The 21276-nt window shown below is 35.2% G+C and overlaps 1 protein-coding gene across 1 annotated transcript in view; it reads left to right on the forward strand.

The window, feature by feature from the left end:
* Nucleotides 1-20806, forward strand: part of LOC109841377 (sodium/hydrogen exchanger 4-like) — a 22764-nt gene extending 1958 nt beyond the window's left edge. The window contains exons 2-15 of the mRNA XM_020410317.1: nt 7-104; nt 186-283; nt 906-965; nt 1125-1171; nt 1265-1459; nt 1544-1590; nt 1669-1735; nt 2307-2407; nt 2857-2958; nt 4112-4253; nt 4367-4429; nt 4547-4630; nt 19947-19979; nt 20313-20806. Of these exons, the coding sequence (XP_020265906.1) occupies nt 7-104; nt 186-283; nt 906-965; nt 1125-1171; nt 1265-1459; nt 1544-1590; nt 1669-1735; nt 2307-2407; nt 2857-2958; nt 4112-4253; nt 4367-4429; nt 4547-4630; nt 19947-19979; nt 20313-20549 (1374 nt within the window). The 3' untranslated portion in view covers nt 20550-20806. The remainder of the gene's footprint in view (nt 1-6; nt 105-185; nt 284-905; nt 966-1124; nt 1172-1264; nt 1460-1543; nt 1591-1668; nt 1736-2306; nt 2408-2856; nt 2959-4111; nt 4254-4366; nt 4430-4546; nt 4631-19946; nt 19980-20312) is intronic.

A 21276-nucleotide genomic window follows, 5' to 3' on the forward strand; every position in this document is an offset into this window, starting at 1 on the left:
ACTATAATCCTGGTATTGAGCAAAGGTACAAGTTCTCACATTTTACAGTTTGACGAGGAATTGTTCTTTATATATCTTCTTCCACCAATAATCTTCAATGCCGGGTGAGTTGCAGCTCAATTCTTTTTGAGTTTTCGAGGATGTACTCTCTTGTGGTTTGTTACTTGTTTTATTCTTCGCTGCAGTTTTCAAGTGAAAAAGAAGCGATTCTTTCACAACTTCCTGCCGATAACGCTGTTTGGAGTGGCTGGTGTTTTTTTTTCATTTGCAATCATTTCAGCTGGTAAATAATATGTTATATAAATGTCCTTTTATTTCTTGTTCAAAGACTTCGTGCTGTTGAGTGCCACACCAGGCATGTAGGCATGTAGAAGAGTTGTATGCCAACTTAAGATTACCTCATTCAGCAGCTTATTTAAATTTAATCAACATAAAGTACACTGCATGAGCTCTTGTTTATGATAACAATTGACGTAATACTAATATGTTAATTGTAAAACTTGAAGAAACGATTTTAAATTATTTCTGACTGTGGACTATCTATGATTACCAAAAAACATGCCAATTTCAAACAGGATGAGTCAAATGACTGGTATTTTTGGATTCTTGAAATAGCAATCAACAGTAAAAGTTATATAGAGTCATAAAAAGGAATACTTAAGTCATATCAGCTGTGTTTACGAGCATTCATAGTCTTTTTGCTGCTTCCATACATTTGAATAGTGGATTGTGGATGAACAAGTGGTAGCATCTGATAATAATTTTCACTTCAATTCTATCTACTTCAAGTACATTTCAATGTTCAATTTGTGCTTCTGACATCTAAAACAACTCCCATGCAAAGTATATTTAGAGTATCCTTGATCAATAACCCCATCTATGGTTGATGTTTTCTGTTGAATTAGGCTGTTGGTGGCTCTTCCCGAAGATCGGTTTCAAAGGGCTTGATATACGAGAATATTTAGGTTTGTCCGCCATCACTCTATGATATTTTTCTGCTACATGCCACTGGTCTATTATGTTGTTCTGCAATAATCATTGAGTTATTCCTGATGATATTGTTTTAATTGAGCTCCTGAAATGATACTTCCCCAAATTATCGTTACCTTGTTATTTATATGCAGCTCTTGGAATAATATTTTCTTCAACAGATACTGTCTGCACCCTGCAGGTTGATATGTCTATACTGTTAAGTTTCAGCTGTATTTAAAATTTCATCGATTAAAAAACCTATTTTTTATGGATTGATATTTTTTGTCTGCAGGTTCTTCATCAAGACGAAACCCCTCTTCTTTACAGCTTGGTTTTTGGGGAAGGAGTAGTAAACGATGCTACAGCAGTAGTTCTTTTCAATGCAATTCAAAAGTTTGACGTCTCTAAAATACATGGATGGGCTGCAGTCTATTTTGTCAGGGATTTTCTTTACTTATTTTCTACTAGCACTGTCTTGGGCATTGCAGTAAGCATTTTTTTTTTAATTTTAACTGAGTGCTTATTCATTCTGGCGCTCTTGGATTAATGTTCACACTTTTACTTCTTCCAGACCGGACTTCTGACAGCCTATGTTCTTAAAACCCTATATTTTGGAAGGTAAGTTATCTAGATAACAGATTGTTCTTTATTTCAACTTTTGAGGGGACTTTTGCAATGACTCTTTGTGTTTTACAGGCATTCAACCGACCGTGAAATAGCTATAATGATCTTAATGGCATACTTGTCTTACATGCTGGCAGAGGTTAGTATTAACACATCATCCTCTACTTGTCCTTGTCGTCATATTTGGCGAAACTTACCGCTGGTTTTAACTCATGTTACAAGGTAATGCTAGTTAAACCCAAAGTTTGTGTTTTCTAGGTAACTGCTTATCATTCTGTTTCTCTGTCCTTTTTTTACCGAATATGCATGTAGTCCAACTGTTGATGAACTTATGATTACTTCTATTAGATGGCTTCTCCATTTTACCTTTACTGCATGTGTCTTAAATTTCTTTAATATATAGCTATAGTTTACCTGTTATAGTCTAGATTGGCTTATCTTTTTAGGCGACTTTTTGCCAAACCAATCACCTAAGTTGAGGCTGTCCAACTCTAGATATCTTTGGTTTGATTATTTGTATGGTGAGGGCAGATGCCGTAAACTGCTTGTTCTGGTAATATGTTAAAGTGTAACGTCCTTAATGGTATGTGGGAATGGTGTAAATTTGTAGGAGTTCTGTGCTTATATCATGTATTGTTATGATTTTTTTCTTCATGTATTGTTATGATTTTTTTCTTCTTCTTATACGTTATTCTCATTTGATTGTGCAGCTATTGCAACTTAGTGGGATCCTTACTGTCTTCTTTTGTGGGATTGTCATGTCACATTATGCATGGCATAATGTGAGCGAAAACTCAAGAATCTCGACAAGGTAAGCATCTGATTTTCAATTTTATATTTTGCAATTTTTCTCTTCTGAGTTGGCCATATCAAATAGAATCACCTTCAATAATTAATCTCCTCAATGAATTGCTTACCCAAAAAAAATGCTAACAGATCAAGTACTATGGGATTACAAGCAATTATGAGATAGGATGAGTTTGCACAGAATAAATGGAATTATTTAAGGCGTAAAATTTTCTTCTCTAAGATGTATTACATTTGTCTACTTTTGCATCGTAGGATAGGTGTTGGCATACATGTCAACAAAAGTGTTATGTTGGCTATGGCTTAATTCTTTCAATGCAATCAGTTTCATGATGGAATGTTTGAATATTAACTTCATTTTATTATCCTTTTAGGATTTTCTGTTGTACAAGATGTATAAATGCTTTGAGAATGCTACATAATGTCAAATATTGACCTCCTCTCTTTTTCCAGGCACATCTTTGCTACACTGTCATTCATTGCCGAGATTTTCATCTTTCTGTATGTGGGGATGGATGCCCTTGCAATCGAGAAATGGAAGGTGACAAAGACAAGGTTAGAATTTTTTTACTGCATACCTACTATTGTACAGCATATTTTGACTCTGATAGCATGGATTTTGAGGGTTTCTTAGCTTGCCTGAATGATGTAGTTTACATAGTACCTCTACCATCAGTCTCTGCTAGCGTATCAGTTCAACTCAACCCTCGTTGATCCAATTAGCACATTAGCTCGTTCCCTTTTAACTTGTGCTTGGAAGGTCTCAACCAACCACAAAAAATAAATTGTGTCCACTAATAAATGCTCGGTGTGGAATGAATCTTCAGTGTAACTTATGTTAGTAAAATTTGAATTGGATTAGTTATAATCAAAGAGTAGCCAATCTTTTTTCGAAGTTGGTGGAATCTACAAGTTTTTCCGTGAGGGCATTGCGTGCTTAAGTATTTGTAGACTTGTTTTCAGGATTCTACCCTTTGCGTCACTTAAGATTTTGTAAACTTTTTAGGTATGAAGTCGACTTCATGTATTTAGCTTCAAACATCTTAGCTAGGGATGATAAATAGGATAACTGACCTGATATATTTCTCAAAATGGACGTACAACATAAATTCAGCCTTCTACTTTGTTTGATTGACAAGTGTTTTATTTTACCTGTGTGACAATCTAGAAGCTTAGTTGCTTACCTACATCTCCCTTTACCTTTTTTTTCTCTTTCCTCTCTTCTCGAGGTCTTCACATGACCTCCTCATAAGCATTGTATACAAGACCATTTTTTTTTTTTGAGTGAAACAGTGCGAATCTACCCCCCGTGTTTCTATACCAGAACAATCTATGCTAAAATTAAACCATCTTTTATGCCATCTTTTAACTCCACCAGTGTTTGTTTTAATGTTTATCCTTTCACTATTGGTCCAAGCCAGGATAAAGGAGGAGGTCTGAATTAGGTTGAATTAGGTAGCCGGTAACTAGCATGTAACCTAGTCAGATCTCTGTTAACATGAATCCTAAAGAAGATGGAAGAGTAGGATTTATGTAATCAATCCCAAAATTTTGGGACAAAGTCATTCTTGTTGTTCCCAACCTTCTGTTGAATCCATGCTTTAATAATTCCTATATTATTTTTTTGTCACTTGTAGCTTGTACATGAACATGTCATGTATGTGATGCTTTGTTTCTTTAATCTGACGAGATTTTCATATCATGGCAGCTTTAAAACAGCCCTAGCCATCAACTGTATCATTGTTATTCTGGTTTTGGTGGGGCGTGCTGTGTTTGTGTTTCCCCTCTCCACTTTATCCAACTTTCTCAGCTCAAATTCCGAAGGGTCTCATATTACATTTAGACACCAGGTTGCATCTCCTATGCTTTTGTTTGATGTAATCATAATTTAGTTAATGTTATTGCTTAGCTTGTTATATAAATTAGAAATATTCTCATAGTTGAACTGGACAAACACTGACAGGTAATAATTTGGTGGGCTGGCCTCATGAGGGGAGCCGTGTCTGTTGCTCTGGCATTCAATCAGGTGCCAGTCACAGCCATGCACAAAGCGAAAGCGTTATAATGTGGTTTATTTAGCATTTTCTTTTTGGAAGTGTGCATGTAAACTAACTTCCATCTATTTACTTTTATCATTCTACAGTTCACGATCTCTGGTGTTACACGGGATCCAGATCATGCAACTATGATTACCAGCACCACCGTTGTGGTACTCTTTAGCACGCTGGTAAGGTTGCCAAGTCCTATTTTTGTGTATGTTTGGGCACTTTCCTCAAACTAGTTAGCATTGGATATCTTGTTTGGCCCTAAGATTTATCTTGTGCCTTAAGTGTGTACAGTTTTCTAAGGCAGATACCGGTTCATCTTCCTTCTAGATCTTTCCTTATCCTAGGAGAATTTCATAACCAGCTTAACATTCATGACTGAAAATGTAGGTTTCCCTAACTGGTCTCCTTGAAATTGTTACGTTACTTTTACCCTCATTTTATGGATTGTTATGGAGGGGATTTAATGTCTGACTATTGTATAACTGCAACCCCCACCCACTCACCCACACAAATACACACCCCTAAACATGCGCACATGTGCGCGCACACACAAAGACGAACAAACAAAAGAACAAACAGTCAAACCCAAGAAACACCGAGCCCTATGACAGATTCCAAAATATGAATCTACCTTTTACAGTAGCTAGTTGGAATAAAGTTTAGATGTGGCTCCAAGATATTCCCTTAATTATCTACTCTTTCCTCATAAAGAACAACAATAGCACATTAAATATAAACATCTATTGAGATCTTAATCTTAAAGGAAGGATTCGAAGCTTAAATACATAATTTAATCCATGGAACCTTTTCAGAGATCTTTTAACATAGTTCAGAACCCACCAAAAGATTTCAGGAATTTTCTGTTATTTTTCTGATATTTTATAGTTAGTAAATCCAAGAACTAATTGAATAAAGATGCTCATAGCAATTTTATCAAAACTTTCAATTCTAATGAGGGATGCTGAACTAGAATACACCCCAGTCCAAAATTTTTAAGTAGACATTCAAACATGGTCTTCAGCTTTTGGAGATTGATAGGCTTTTTTATGATTTTTAATCACCTATATATCTACTTAATCAAGTTTCTTTTAAAATTTGAGTAAACTATGAGATCCCAAGCCGGGTATCTACATATGCAACCAAAATGCTTATGTTAAGTTAAATATTGGGTATTGGGTTAATGGGCTGTTACCCGTTAACCTTAACCCTATTTGTATGACTATATATATCTCTCTTGTTATTCTCAATACAACACTTAGGGTTTTCTCTATTCTCTACATGGTATCAGAGCATGAAACCCTAGCCGTCACAAATCTTCATTCAAAAACCCTAGCCGCCGCCCGTTGCTACAGTACCACCGCCCCTGCTACAGTACAGCCGCTCCGTTGCTACAGTACCGCCGTCGCTACAGTGCCCCTTACATCGTGTTGCCTATTCCCTCGACATCTCAGTCTTCGAACTGATGAGAGGACGATTGTATCCCTCAACATTTCAGTCATAGAACTGATGAGAGGAAGTCTCGATATTTCAGTCATAGAACTGATGAGAGGAAGAGTGTCTATCTCACGTTGTTGAGATATTTCACTTTTATTCTTGTTTCCTTCGAGAAACAAGAATATAGAAATTGAGCCTTTGTGCAAACAAAAGCCAGGGCTCTCTCCCTCAGGTGATCTCGCCTACGTAGTGTGAGGGCATGACTATCTACCACTCTGCCTCTAATCCTGCTCCTGATCTGCTCTTAGTTTATATTTTGAAAACAGATCTCTACTACTAATCTGCCTATTTGACTACTATTTGTCTCCTATTGTTGCTTAAAAATAAAAAATGACTACTACTTCGATGTCGGACATCTCCTCCTCTACTACTCTTTCTATTGTTGCTGGTGAGACCTCTGCGCCCAAGGTAGTCTTGGGGACTACTATTAAATTGAATTGTGCAAACTATCTGCTCTGGGCACAAGCTTTCCGCATCTTTATTGGCGTTCAGAGCAAACTACCACATCTTCTTGCATCTCCACCACCAACCTCAGATCCCACCTACAATTCATGGCTCTTATCTGATTATTATGTTATGACTTAGCTTCTCAACAGTATGGAAGCACAGATCAGTAGCAGCGTTATGTTTTTAACCACTGCGAAGGAGATGTGGGACAGCCTAAAGATTATGTACGGGAACGAGAAGAATGTTTCTCGCGCATTTGAAATTTATAAACGACTGTTTGCCCTCAAACAGGGAGATAAGTCAGTTTCTGAATTCTTTGGTGAATTGAAGGGACTGATAGACGAACTAGAGATGCATCAGCCTGCAGTAGCTGATGCAGCGATGCTATTAGGGTATCGTCGTGATCTGGCAGTATCCAAATTTCTTTCTGGGTTAAACCTTAATTTATAGTCCCAGGTGAGAGGACAAATATTGGGTGGAGATACAATTCCCTCACTGACTGCTACATTCTCCAGAGGCATGCATGTCTCTACTGGTATTACTTCTGATACTACTACACCATCACCACCTACGATGGATCAGTCTGCCATATTCTCTAATCGAGACAAAGGCCGCGATCGTGGTCGTGGTCGTGGTCGTGATTCAGGGGGAGGACGTGGTTCCTTTTGTGGGAGGCAAGGTGAATCTGATAAGGGCTCACGACAGTGTGGTTATTATGGGAGAACCAATCATATTTCTGAGAAATACTGGAAGAAGTTTGGTCGTCCTCAGTGGGCCCAGGTAGCTGATACAGAGTCGACTAACTCATCTATTTCTGCTACTACTTCTGATGGTCTAGCTGTTACTGCTCCTACTGTTCAGATTTCTCAGGCAGATTATGAGAGGTTGCGCCAACTAGAACTCTCTCAGAATATTCATTCTGCTACTCATGCATCCTTTTCAGGTATGGATGCTTACATAGCTTCTTCTCACAAACCCTGGGTACTAGATTTTGGAGCCTCATCTCATATGACAGGTATAAAGGATCACTTTGTATCTTTATATCTTTCTGATAAGTTTCTTTCTATCCGCATTGCTGATGGTACTCTTTCTCCAGTTCGTGGTGATGGAGTAGTTCATGCTACTTCCTTTTTAAAACTAACTGATGTGTTATATGTTCCCAAATTCCCTGTTAGCCTATTATCCATTAGCAAGTTTACAAAACAAAATAATTGTAAAGTCACCTTCTTTCCATCTATTGTGTTTTTCAAGACCTAGCAACTGGGATGAAGATTGGTTCGGGGCATGAGAGAGGAGGTATGTATTATTTGGACGACAGTGTGCCAAAAGTTGGCCTTGTTGCATCACAGTCTGACTCCACTTTATTGTGGCACTGGCGTCTGAGTCATCCTTCACTACAAAAACTTAGATCGATAGTTTCTGTTCAGCCATCTATTTCCTCTTTAGGTTGTGAGTCGTGTGAACTGGGTAAGCACCATCGCGCTACTTTTCAGAGTCGATTCGATAAACGTAGTAGTTTTGTTTTTGAGTTGGTTCATTCCGATGTCTGGGGTCCTTATCGTGTTCCCTTTGTGCAAGGTTTTCGATATTTTATTATCTTTGTTGATGATTTCTCTCGCATGACGTAGCTTTATCTGTTAAAAGAGAGCTCAGAGGTCTCGTACGTTATTGAACTCTTTTATAATGAAATAAAAACTCAGTTCTCTACTTCTATTCGTATTCTTCGTACTGATAATGCTTTGGAATATATGAAAAGTGATGTTTCAAAATTTTGTGCTCTTATTCGTATTCTTCGTACTGATAATGCTTTGGAATATATGAAAAGTGATGTTTCAAAATTTTGTGCTCTTTATGGCATTATTCATCAGATTTCTTGCTCTCACACTTCACAACAAAATGGAGTTGCTGAGAGGAAGCATATGCATATTCTAGATGTTGCTAGAACACTGATGATACAAATGAATATTCTAAAGTATTTGTGGTCTGATGTTGTTCTCACTGCAAACTATTTGATTAATCGCATGCCTTCCTCTGTCCTTGATGGTTTAATACCATTCAATTGTCTTTTTCCTGATAAAAAATAATTCTTTGTGATTCCCTGTGTCTTTGGTTCTACGTGTTTTGTTCAGGATTTAACTGCTGGTTTGGATAAGTTGTCATCTAGATCCATCAAATGTGTTTTTGTTGGATACTCTCGTACTCAAAAAGGATATAGGTGTTATCATCCGTCTACCAGGAAATATTTTGTGTCTGCTGATGTTACCTTTTTTGAGTATGTTCCATATTTTCGCCTGGTTCCACTACTATTAGTTGTCCATAAGGTACCACTAGCTTCTTCTGCTCCTACTACTATTCCATTACCTGCTCCTGTTGCTCCTGCACCGAAGCCTCTACTGACATACTCTCGCCGCCCAAAAGTACATGCTCTTGAATCTGCTACTGCTGAACATTCATCTCCAGCTGTCGGTCCATCTCATGTTGAGACTTCTATTCCTTCTGACTTGGATATCCCTATTGCTCTTCGAAAAGGTAAACGGTCTTGCCCGAAATATCCTATATCTCTTTTTGTCTCTTATGACCGTCTCAACCCATCTTTTTGTCAGTTTGCCTTGTCCTTGTCCACTGTATCTATACCTAGGTCATACTGGCTGTTAATATGGATTGGGCGATGCACCAACTAGATGTGAAGAATGCTTTCCTTTATGGTGATTTGGACGAGGAGGTTTATATGGAGCAACCTCCTGGGTATGTTGCTCAGGGGGAGAATCTTATCTGCAGGCTGAGAAAGGCCATCTATGGGTTAAAGCAGAGTCCTCGAGCTTGGTTTGATAAGTTCAGCAAGGTTATTTCTAATGTTGGTTTTCAACGTTGTCAGTCTGATCACTCTGTCTTTCTTCGACGCACAACAACTGGTTTGGTTATTTTAGCCGTATATGTTGATGATATTCTGCTGACTGGGAGTGACTCTATTGCCTTAACTGAGACTAAGGAGTATCTAAACCGTCATTTTATCACTAAGGACATGGGAAAGCCAAAGTATTTTCTTGGGATTGAAGTTGCATATCAAAAACATGGCCTGTTGTTGTCCTAAAGGAAGTATGTGCTAGATTTACTAGAAGAAGCAGGTCTCTTGGAATGCAAACCTGTAAGCACTCCAATGGAGGCAAATGTTGATTTGTGGCGTGATGATACCTCTCTCCTAGATGATGCTGGACGATATAGGAGACTAATTGGGAAGCTAATATATTTGACAATTACTAGACCTGATATTACTTTTGCAGTAGGTGTATTGAGCATGTTTATGCACAAACCTAGAGAGGTTCATTGGACAGCAGCTCTGAAGATTTTGGCATATGCCAAGAGTTGCCCTGGCAAATGATTGTTATATAAGAAGCATGGACATACTCACATTTCGGCTTTCTCTGATGCTGGCTACGCAGGAGACATGGGAGATCGGAAGTCAACCTCAGGATTTTGTACTTTTGTTGGAGGTAATCTTGTGACTTGGAAAAGCAAGAAACAAGATGTAGTATCACGATCTAGTGCAGAGGCCGAATATAGAGCAATGGCTCACACTGCTTGTGAGATGGTGTGGCTAAGAAAGTTTATGACAGAGCTTGGTTTTGTTCAGCCTGGACCTATGCCAATGCATTGTGACAACCAGTCTGCCATTTATATTGCATTGAATCCTGTGTTTCATAAAAGGACAAAACATATTGAAGTTGATTGCAATTTTGACAGAGATGCTTGAGAGAAGAAGATAGTATCTCTCATATTCACTCCGTCCTCACAACAACTTGCTGATATTCTTACCAAGGCTACTTCTTCAAAGGTGTTCTCTACTATATGTGACAAGCTGGGCATGGTAGACATCTATGCTCCAGCTTGAGGGGGAGTGTTAAGTTAAATATTGGGTATTGGGTTAATGGGTTGATACCCGTTAACATTAACCCTATTTGTATGGCTATATATATCTCTCTTGTTATTCTCAATACAACAATTAGGGTTTTCTCTATTCTCTACAGCTTAGCTATAGAAGTTTATGATACATTGGATCATTCATTATTGTCCATGGTGCAGTTTGATGCAAGTATTTCTAAGGGAAAAACAAATTTGAGGATTACACTAGATAACTAGTGTTTAGGATGATAACTAGAACGACTTGCAACAGTGCTGGAGAACATTACTTACATTATGCATTAAGGCTGGGTCATGACCCTGGTTCGTGTCTGGTTGATAGGGATATTGGTTGCCATGAGCTTAGTTAGCCTTTCTTTGAGAAATAAAAAGGGAGAGGTTTTGAAATATTCAGGTTTAAGTACAATCCCACTGTTGAAAGGAAAAGAAAAAGAAAATCATGGATTTAAATAGAAAAACAGGGTTAGTAAACTTAAGCATTGAACTTAATGTGGTTGCATTGAACTCAATGTGGTTTTCGGCCTATTATTCATCTCTTTATGTTATACAACAGTTATTCGGGTATTTAGATGCATATCTACAAACACAGTTCTAATCTGGCAGAGTTGGTAAACCCTTCGGCTATCTTAGGATTCGTTATATAGTTAATAGTAGTTTTCAATCATATGGCCACCTGGTTTGATTTGCGATTCTGTAATCTCTCTACTTAATGAGGCTGCCAGCAGCCTTGGTTTTTTTTTTCCAACCAAAAACATAGAAAGAACAATGTTACAATGGGATATGTCCCTTTCTAATGATTCACAGATGTTGCCTCTAAGCTTAGGGACAGATACCCAAGTGTGGAAACACGACATCATCTTTGAGACTAGATATCCCTTGGCAACAAATATTGCTGAAGTTTTAGGGTAAATTTCACAAATATTCCATGAACTTTGGAGGGTTTTGCACACAAAAGAAATGCCATATCCTTTTTTTTTAATTTAGAGAAAATATGCATAAAAGTATCATGAACCATTACAAATTGTTGCTAACATCAGATAAAAGGTCTAACGTACACACCCATGTATTTAACCACTAGTTCACAACTATATACTTTAGAAGATATATAAATTACATAAGGAAAAATTGTCCAAAACATGTCACACTCTCGATATCCTGATACCGTAGGACAGTGGTTTAGTGAAAATAATTCATGATAGGTTTCTCTAATAAGAAAAGGCAACTTGCAAAAAAAATCCCTAACTGTTCTGCAATTTTCACATGGGTGAACGAACTCTGAGAAGAGAAGAGAAAGAAGAACTGATATTTCTGAGGGGCTCCGGTAATGAGTAAGTGGGTTTTCTCTTGTTTTTCGTTGTGTTTTCTCAAGGAGAATGATTCTCCTTATATAGGGGCTAAACCCATCATCTCTACCCCTCAGATCGGATGTTTCTGCTTACCATTACTCCTACTATCCGTAGAGAGTAACTCTTATTTTATTATTCATGAAATTTTACTTGGACTTATTTATTCCTAAGTCCCATTAAACTTACATGTTTGATAAAAGATTCCGCTGGTATTTCTTTTGTCAAATGATCAACAATCATATCTGTAGTAGGGATATAAGTCACTTTGACTTCTACTTTTTCTACAATATCTCGAATATAGTGATACTGAATCTCAATATGTTTTTCTTTGAAGCTATTCGCGCCACTATTGATTAAGCTAATTGCTGCTTGATTATCACAATAAATATCAATATGTACTTCTAACAAATTAAGATCAAGATCAATCAAAAACTATCTTATCCAGACAGCATGTGTAGTTACCATACTGCAAGCTATATATTCAGCTTCTTGCATATATCTAGCAACACACCATTATTTCTTGCTACTCCAAGAAACAGCTCCTACTCCAAAGATGAATAAGTATCCCGAAGTGGACTTTCCATCGTCTTTATCACCTCGAAATCAGCATCGGACTAACCAAGGAGTTCAAGTGAATCAGATTGATAAACTAACCTATGAGTCAATATACCTCTGATATATTTCATAATCCTTTTAACAGCTTTTCAATGTGCTGGTCCTGGATTACTTTGATATCGACTGATTAGACTCACAGCATAAGCTATATCAGGTATGGTGCAAAACATTGCATACATCAAGCTTCTAATTGCTTGAGCATAATGAACATCTAATGGCTTCTGCCTCTCTCTAGGGTTTTGCTCTTTACATAATCTTTTTCCCATAACCAACGAAGTTGGTGTCGGATTTGAATTCTCCATTCTAAACCTTTTAAGAACTGATCTTAAATTTTTTTCTTGGTTTAAACTTAGCATTCTAGACTTTCTATCTCGAATTATTTGAATTCCAAGAATATATGATGCATCTCTCATGTATTTCATCTCAAACTTTTCGCTGAGATCTGCCTTGGTTTTATTTAACATTTCTATGTTATTTCCAGAGAGCAATATATCACCCACATATAAGGATAATATTATAACTTTGCTCCCACTTTTCAAGACATATACATAATTATCTAATTTATTTTGAATAAAACCAAGTTTAGTAACTGCATCATGAAATTTGAGATACCATTGTCTAGAAGACTGTTTTAAACTATATAGAGATTCCATTAATTTGTAAACTTTATGTTCCTGTTATTTCACTTGAAAACCTTTAGGTTGTTGTATATATATTGCTTCATTCAACTCTCCGTTAAGGAATGCAGTTTTAACATCCATTTTGAATAACTCCAAATCAAGATATGCAACAATAGCCAAAATAATTCTAATGGATGCAAATTTAGCTACAGGAGGATACGTCTCCTGAAAATCTATTACTGCCTTCTGGTTATAACTCTTGCCAACTAACTGTGCTTTGAATTTATCAATAGATTCATCAACACGATATTTCTTTTTGAGCATCCATTTGCATTCTATGGCTTTTCTATTTTCTGATAGATCACATAACTCTCATACCTTATTCTTTTCTACGGAATCAAGTTCTTCTCTCATAGATTCTAGCCATAAAGCTTATTCATGCGATTTCATCGCATCATAAAAGGTTAATGGATCTTATTCTTCTATATTTGTATTTACCGATAAACAGGATGACTCACATGAATACAAATAGTAATCATTCATCCATAAAGGTTGTGTTCTTAGCCTTTTGTTACTTACAACCAGTTGATTAGGTACATTATTTTTTATAGGCATTTCATCATTTTTTAGGTTGGGTTCATTCACAATATCAAGGTCATTAGTGGGAACAACACTGTAATAATTATCATCTATTACAGTTAGAGGTTTTGTTTCCTCTCGAACTTGTTCTTCTTCCTCTAGATTATCTAGAAATATAGCATCTCTGCTTTCAATGGCTCCTTTTTCTTTATTGTAGAACTTATAACCTTTTGACTTTTCTGAATACCCTATGAATCTATACTTTATTGTTTTAAAATCCAACTTATCTCTAAGTTGACATAAAATAAGAACATGGGCTATAGATCCCTACTTCCTGAGATGACTCAAAATAGGTTTCCTCTCATTTCATATTTCATAAGGCGTAGATACAACTGATTTGATGTGAATTCTATTTAAAATGTAGTTTACAGTTAATAATGCTTTTCCCAAAAGTTTTAGAAGACTAGAATAAAACAACATGCATCTAACTACATTTAATAATGTTCTGTTCTTTCTTTCAGCAACACTATTCTGTTGTGGCGTATACAATATTGTTGTATGCCTTTTAATTCCATGCTGAATATAATAACTTTCAAATTCCTTAGAATTATATTCTCCACCTCTATCAGTTCTCAGAATTTTAATTTTCAATCTAAGTTGGTTTTCAACTTCTGTCTTATATCTCTTAAAGCAGTCAAAAGCTTTTAATTTTCTGGATATAAGATAGGCATGTGCAAACTTGGAATAATCATCTATAAAAGTAATAAAATATTCTTTATTACTATGAGTTTTGACACTTAGTGGACCACAAATATCCGAGTGTATCAACCATAAAAGTTCATTGGCTCTCTGTCCGCCAATAAAATATTTTCTAGTCATTTTACCAGTTAAACAATGTTCACATGGTGGTAATTAAACATTAGATAGTGCAGGAAGCAAGTTCATTCTGATAATTTCTTTTATTTTTAAAATACTAGCATGTCTTAGTCTAGAATGCTACAATTCAGACTCATAAATATAACAAGATAAACAGTTCAAATTCAAAATTTTATTATCAAAATTATTATAAACTACTGAAAAAATGCATAATTCATGCTCGGGCACATATTTTTCCATAGCATACACTTTATTATTCTTACCTATAGAAACCTTGTTATTATAGAATCTCACTTCCAGTCCTTTCTTCATCAAGTTGGGAACCGAGATTAGATTGCGGCGAATTCCTGGCGCATAGAACACATCTTTGAGTACAAGAATGTCGTCTCCAAGATCCAATCTATACGAACCAATACCTTCTACATCGAGATATGTATTATTTCCCATATAGATTCTCTGTTCTCCTTTCTTCAGCTCGGTGAATTCTACAACTTCATTCTTGTCCTTTACGATATACCTAGTCGCATCGGAGTCGATCCACCAACCATTGATATCCGTCATCACAGCTTTACATTCCGTCACACCGACGAATTCTCTTTTACTAGCACCCCTTGTTATGGATGCTTATAGCCTTCCTTATTCTCCTGCTTTTCTCCTTGTGGGCAATTGGACTTGAAATACCCGAACTTTTCACAATTGTAGCAGGCTCCGCGGGGTACTTTTTTTCTCTTGAACTGCTGTGATTTCGATCCTCGTGGTTGTGGTTTACTAGAACCAGGGTTTTTATAGCTTCCAACATTATACCTTTGGCGGACATAATTCAGCTCTTGCTGTACCATATTGAGTTCTGGTTCTTTCCTATTGACTATTAAGTCCTGTTCTAAGGCTAGGTGCATAGGAAGATTAGTGACAGACTTAATAGCATGATTCATTCTTAATGTGGTGACAACCACAACAAGTAAAGGGGGAAGACTATTGAGAATGGTTGCCACTTGCATTCTTTTCGGGATTTTGATCCCAGTAGTAGATAAGTCTTTAGCTATGACAATCATTTTATTTATATGCTCTACGACATTGTCTTCCTCTTGCATATGACAAGAATTATACTTATGCAAGATGAGTTAAATGTTAACTTCAGAAGCAGTGTCGTATTTTTCTTTTACTAGTTTTTACACACGTGCAATGCACGTGATTTAATACCATGATTAAGTATTTTTGACAGTTTGTGCTTATTTTTTTCTTTAAACTCTTACGTCCCAATTATTTTTTTTATGTTTGTTTAAATGGGATACACCCAATTTAAATTTTCATGTTGATATTTGAATTGATAAAAAACAAATATAATTTAAAAATAATTTAAAATTTCATATTATTTTTGACCGATATGAAACTAAGCTTTATTTGAGAAAGTATAGCATTGCAAAGTGAAAAATATTAAAATAGTGTTATACAAGGAAAGTGAATATTTAAAACCAATATGGCAAAATGATTGATTTAAAGTATGTTAAAACGATGCAAAAGAGAATATGAAGTTTATTCCTAATCATTGATAGACTTCATAAAAAAATATAAATTAAAGATTAATACTCTAGTATACTTTTATATGATAAAAACATCCACATAAGAATATAAAAGTACTGAAAAAAATTCATGAAACTCCCTTCTAAAGATTCCTAATTTCACTCAAAATAATTAACCTATTCTATAAAATATTCATAAAATATTGTTTTTATTTCTTCTATTTTATTTTTTATTGAGTTAAGATCAATCCTTCTTCAGGTTTATCATTTATCATTTCTCGGACAATTCTAGAGTATTGTCTTCATCATCTACATCAATTGTGACATCAGGCTAATTTTGTATTTTTTATGCTATTATCTTTCCTAGGCTCGTTAATTTTTTATCATCTCATTTAACTTTACAAAGAAGTCAAATGTACTTATGATGTTCAACACAAACTGCTCAAAATATAGACTTTGATTTTTTTTTCTATTTCAATGAGAATAAATATTAATTTCATATATATAAAATTCTTTGTGTTCCTAATTTATTACTTAAATAAATTAGAAGCTATCTCTTTATTTTCCTCTAAAATGAATTCTTCTGATGTGCATCCAATAAGAATTTCTGTTATTTCAATAATATTACCTTTGCTCTATCCCTGTCATTTTCCATAAAGATCTAAACTAAATACCTGCATTATTCATTACCAATTTCTCTTAGATTATAATATTAATATTTAATTTGAAGAACACAGTATGGAATTTATGAATACTTACTAATTTTTCTTATGTCTTCCATGGAGATTTTTTCTTTGATTAGGATAAAGTTATTAAATTATTTTTTAATGTAACTCATTCAGTGCTTCATTAATAGATATGTCTTATGTTAATGCCAATTCAAGTGATTCATTGACGTTTTCTGAATTTTAGATTTATTTCCATCACTTTCCCATTTGCAATGGAAATAACTCAATTCTTTTAAAGTTATCTCTAAATATTCTAATAGTTTCTCCATATGTAATTCCTTGTATTCTTTTACCCTATAAATATTATTAACGTCAAAGATTAAAGTTTCTAAATTAAAATCAATTAATGCTAAGGTATAATATTATAGTGTTTTATCATTTCTATGGATTTAAACATCTATCAATTAATGTTACGAATGTATTTTGGCTACCCCAACTTATTACTAAAATTATATGAAATTACTTTAATTTATATAGTGCCGATAATTTTTAATCTATAATATTTTTAAAAATTTTATCCATTAACCGGATGTTTTTAATCAATTCTTATTGTTTTTGTTTACCAGTATCAACTTAGACTATTCTTAGATGCTGAAAATGGATAGTAAATCCCTAAATTAGAAATTTTAATATATATATATATATATATATATATATATATCCAAGTTTTAAAATTTTAGCCCATTTTTGTGGTTTTGAACTTTGAGGGTGTGATTTATAATTTTTAAAATTTTGAAAGAGTTTTTAAAAAAATTTACTTTTAAGTTTGGTAGTTGTAAATTCTATGTTTCATGTGTTGGTGGTAATTTTTTAAATGTTAGTATATTTCTTGTAACTCTAAAATTTTGAGGGTGTCTTTTGTAATTATTAAAACTATAGATTAATTTTGAAAAATATTAAATTTCAGCGGTCTACCAATCGACAAATTTGATGTGTGCTAGTTAAAAATTTTAAAAATTTAGAGTTTTTTTTTTACGATTTTTAAAATTTGAAGGAGTTTTTAAAAAATTTTGAGGTCAATTTTGACAAATTTTAATTTTTAGGTGTCTAAGAGTAATATCTTGAATTCATCTTATTTTATTTATAAATTTTAGAATTTTAGGGTGACTTTTTATAATTTGAACTTTTGAAGGTGTTTCTATAATTTTTGAGATATTGAGGGTGTTAATTAAAAAAAATAAATTTAAATATCAAAAATTTTAGGTGTATCATGGTAATCTCTTGAATTCATCTGTGTTGTTTGTAAGTTTTAAAATTTTAGAATTTTAATATGCTTGTCTGTAATTTAAACTTTTAAGGGTGTTTCTATAATTTTTGAGACATTGAGGTGCTAACTGTAAATTTTAAATTCTTTGCAAACTGATGTTAATTTTTTAATTTCATGTTTTTTATTTTAAGTTTTGAGACATTTGGATGAGTTTTATAATTTTGAACTTTTCAGGGTCTTTTCTGCAATTTTAAAACTTTAAGGTTTTTTTTGCAATACTTCATGTATTATAATATGTTATCTACTTGTAATTTCTTTATCTTAACAAACTAATATTATTTTTATGTTTTATATATTTTATTAATATTAGTTTTTTTAAATTGTTAAGCTAAACATGGTTCACATAGGATTAGGATAAGATATGATTATGATTAGGATAGATTAAGATATAAATAAAATAATCAAAATAGTGAAGAGTAATATTGACCATTGAAAATTAGAATTTGATTATAGATAAGGTAGTTCAAACTATAAAGGGGTATATTTGTCTAAAAAAGATTTTCCGAACTCGTGCTTTTAAAGGGAGTATTATTGTATTTCACATGTCCATGGAAGTCTTATAAGTTTTAAAAACTTTGATTAAGTTATCTTCCATGAACATGATCATAAGGCTTTTCGCCTTTTTATCTTTCGACTTTCACTGTTCAAACCCTTTCTTTTCTTCAGGTGTTGATTTATCAGTAAGAGTTGGAGCAGTGGTTTCGATTACATCATCAATGTCATTCGGTAAAGAACTAAAATTAAATTCAATTTTAAAATATGTATAAGGTTGATATTTTGATAATTATACTAAAATATAATAAAGATAAATTAATTAATTAATTAAAATGAACCTGATTCTTGTGAGTTGAGAAATGAAGCTCCAATTAAAGCGAGGTCGTCACTTAGCGGTGTTGACCGAAGAATCTGTTGTCGAAGTTTCAACGTCGTTTTTGACTGGATTTGAGATGATCAACTTGGAACAGCCGGGCCAGCAAACAAACACAACACTCAAGGCCCAACAAGAAGGCCCAATTTATGTTAATGCAGATGTATGCAATAGGGATGTATGCAAGGCTTTGAGCTCACGTGATGATGGGAGAGAGCCTTGAAGATGTATTAATAGGATGTTTGTAGGCTTGATGTAGGACCAACGAACAATAGAGATGTTGATACCAGGACCAGTAAACAATAGGGATGTTGGACCAGTAAACAATAGGGATATAGGCTATATTGTAGGACCGAAAACAATAAGGTCTGCTAGCTGGATGTACACATGTGGATGTAGATTAGGCTTGTAGATGTAGGCTTGCGGCTAGACTATGAACAAAGGGTAGGATCGAAAAAATAAAGGGAGTAGGCTATGAACAACGACTATGAAACAACAGAGAGTAGGCTAGCTTAACTTTGAGTAGGTTGTCTTTTAACCGAAGGATATAGAGTAGGCTTCCTTTTCTTCTTCAAGAATGTTGTTGCTTCTTCTTCTTCTTCTTCTTCAACTGAACTTTTCTTCTTCAACAGAGAATGCTTCTTTGTTGGGAAAATAGCAGGATTCCGAGATGATGAAGAACCTTCAGCTCTGATACTTGTGAACGAACTCTGAGAAGAGAAGAGAAAGAAGAACTAATATTTCTGAGGGGCTCCGGTAATGGGTAAGTGTGTTTTCTCTTGTTTTTCGTTGTGTTTTTTAAGAAGAATGGTCCTCCTTATATAGGGGCTAAACCCATCATCTCTACTCCTCAGATCCGTCCCCATGAGAGATTTTCTCTCAACCACCCACGATTCACGTTCTCCACCGTTCTCTCAACAGAGAAACCGTGGTTGATTTGGTCATCAATGACCGAGTCAAGCTAACAATGGGTGGGTTTTTTTTTTTTTTGCAAAAACGATGTCAGTTGAAGTGAATCTTCTGAGAACCCCAAGACGCAAGGGGATTTTTGTGACATTTTGAAAGTTTAAGGGGGATTACCAGACTTAAGGGGGATTTTTTGAAATTTGCCTTAAAAAGCATGGTTGTGCAAAAAAACCCCAAAATTTTGTTGTAATTTACCTAAATTTGTATTCTCTACGCTTCAAATTTTCTTTCTCTTATCTGCATATTTTCAGATGTTTGGTATGCTCACAAAACCACTAGTAAAAGCCCTGGCTCGGACAAATTTTCAAAACCGACCCTTTGGGGTTTTTAATTGCAAAAAACGACCCATTTCACACTTATTTATAAAAACCGACCCCAGGGGCTGAAAACAGGTCGGTTTTTAAAAAATTTTTTCCCAAACTTCACGGGAGTTGAACTCCCGTGAAGTTTTGTTATGAGAAAAACTTCACGGGAGTTCAACTCCCGTGAAGTTTGGGAAAAAAATTTTCAAAAACCGACCTGTTTTCAGCCCCTGGGGTCGGTTTTTGTAAATATTTTCAAAACCGGTCGTTTTTTGCAAATAAAAACCCCAAGGGGTCGGTTTTGAAAATTTGTCCGCCCTGGCTCCCCACCGTGCACCTGCACGTGCGTACAGTGGGAGCCCTTGCAAAGACGAAATCACCCTTCCACTTCTCCCCACAGAAGACTACCCCTCTTCCCCCCTTCTGAAAGCCAAGAGGAGCCTCAACATGCTGCTGGAGAGACCAGCACATACCATTCATATCTATTGGAGGAAGTTTGACGATACTTACATGAGACCAGTTTTCGGTGGACCTAACCGAGACTCCAATTGAGGAAAAAAGGGCATTATATCCATAACCACCGGCAGGCTCGTTGGTCTAGATGTATATACGGTAATTTCATGCTGAGAGGGTTTGGCTGCTAAAACTTGGCAGCCTGTAGTATCCTTCATTTCTTTCCCATGCTTTCTTGTACATATTTCATCGTAGTGAGAGGTATACAAAGTTGAGTAGTAGGTTATGGATGAGGGATTGTATTTAGGCTAATTCAATGTTCATATTGTTGGTATCTTTTCTGTCTCGGATTAGCAGATGAGGCATCATGTATCCTTTGTGATGTTTCATTTAAATTTCAAATTTGTTTATTGCTTTCCTTCTCTAGTTCTGGAATAATGCTCAAAAGGCATCAAGTGGGCTGAACTTGCCTGTTTTGCTCATTATCGTGTCCTGATAAGTAATGAAACTTTCGTAGGATGTCCTATTAACGGATCCTGTGAGACTGAAGGGAGAAAAGAAAGGTAAATTTCACAAAACCTCCTGAAGTTTGCGGGTTTGCGGGAAGGGAGAAAAGAAAGGTAACTTTCACAAAATCTCCTGAAGCTTTGGGCTTCCAGACGAACCCGGTGAGCTTTTCCCGACCAACTTCCCTGAACTTTGGGGTGTCTCCCTAAACCACCTTAAGCTTTCGTACTTTTCAATTTGATGAATTGTGCAAGTAAGTTCTTGATCCGTCGAACATGGTTATGGGGTCTGGTAGGAAAATTCAAAAGTTACAGGTTGT

This window comes from Asparagus officinalis, chromosome 1, assembly GCF_001876935.1.
Source record: "Asparagus officinalis chromosome 1, Aspof.V1, whole genome shotgun sequence".
Taxonomy (NCBI): Eukaryota; Viridiplantae; Streptophyta; class Magnoliopsida; order Asparagales; family Asparagaceae; genus Asparagus; species Asparagus officinalis.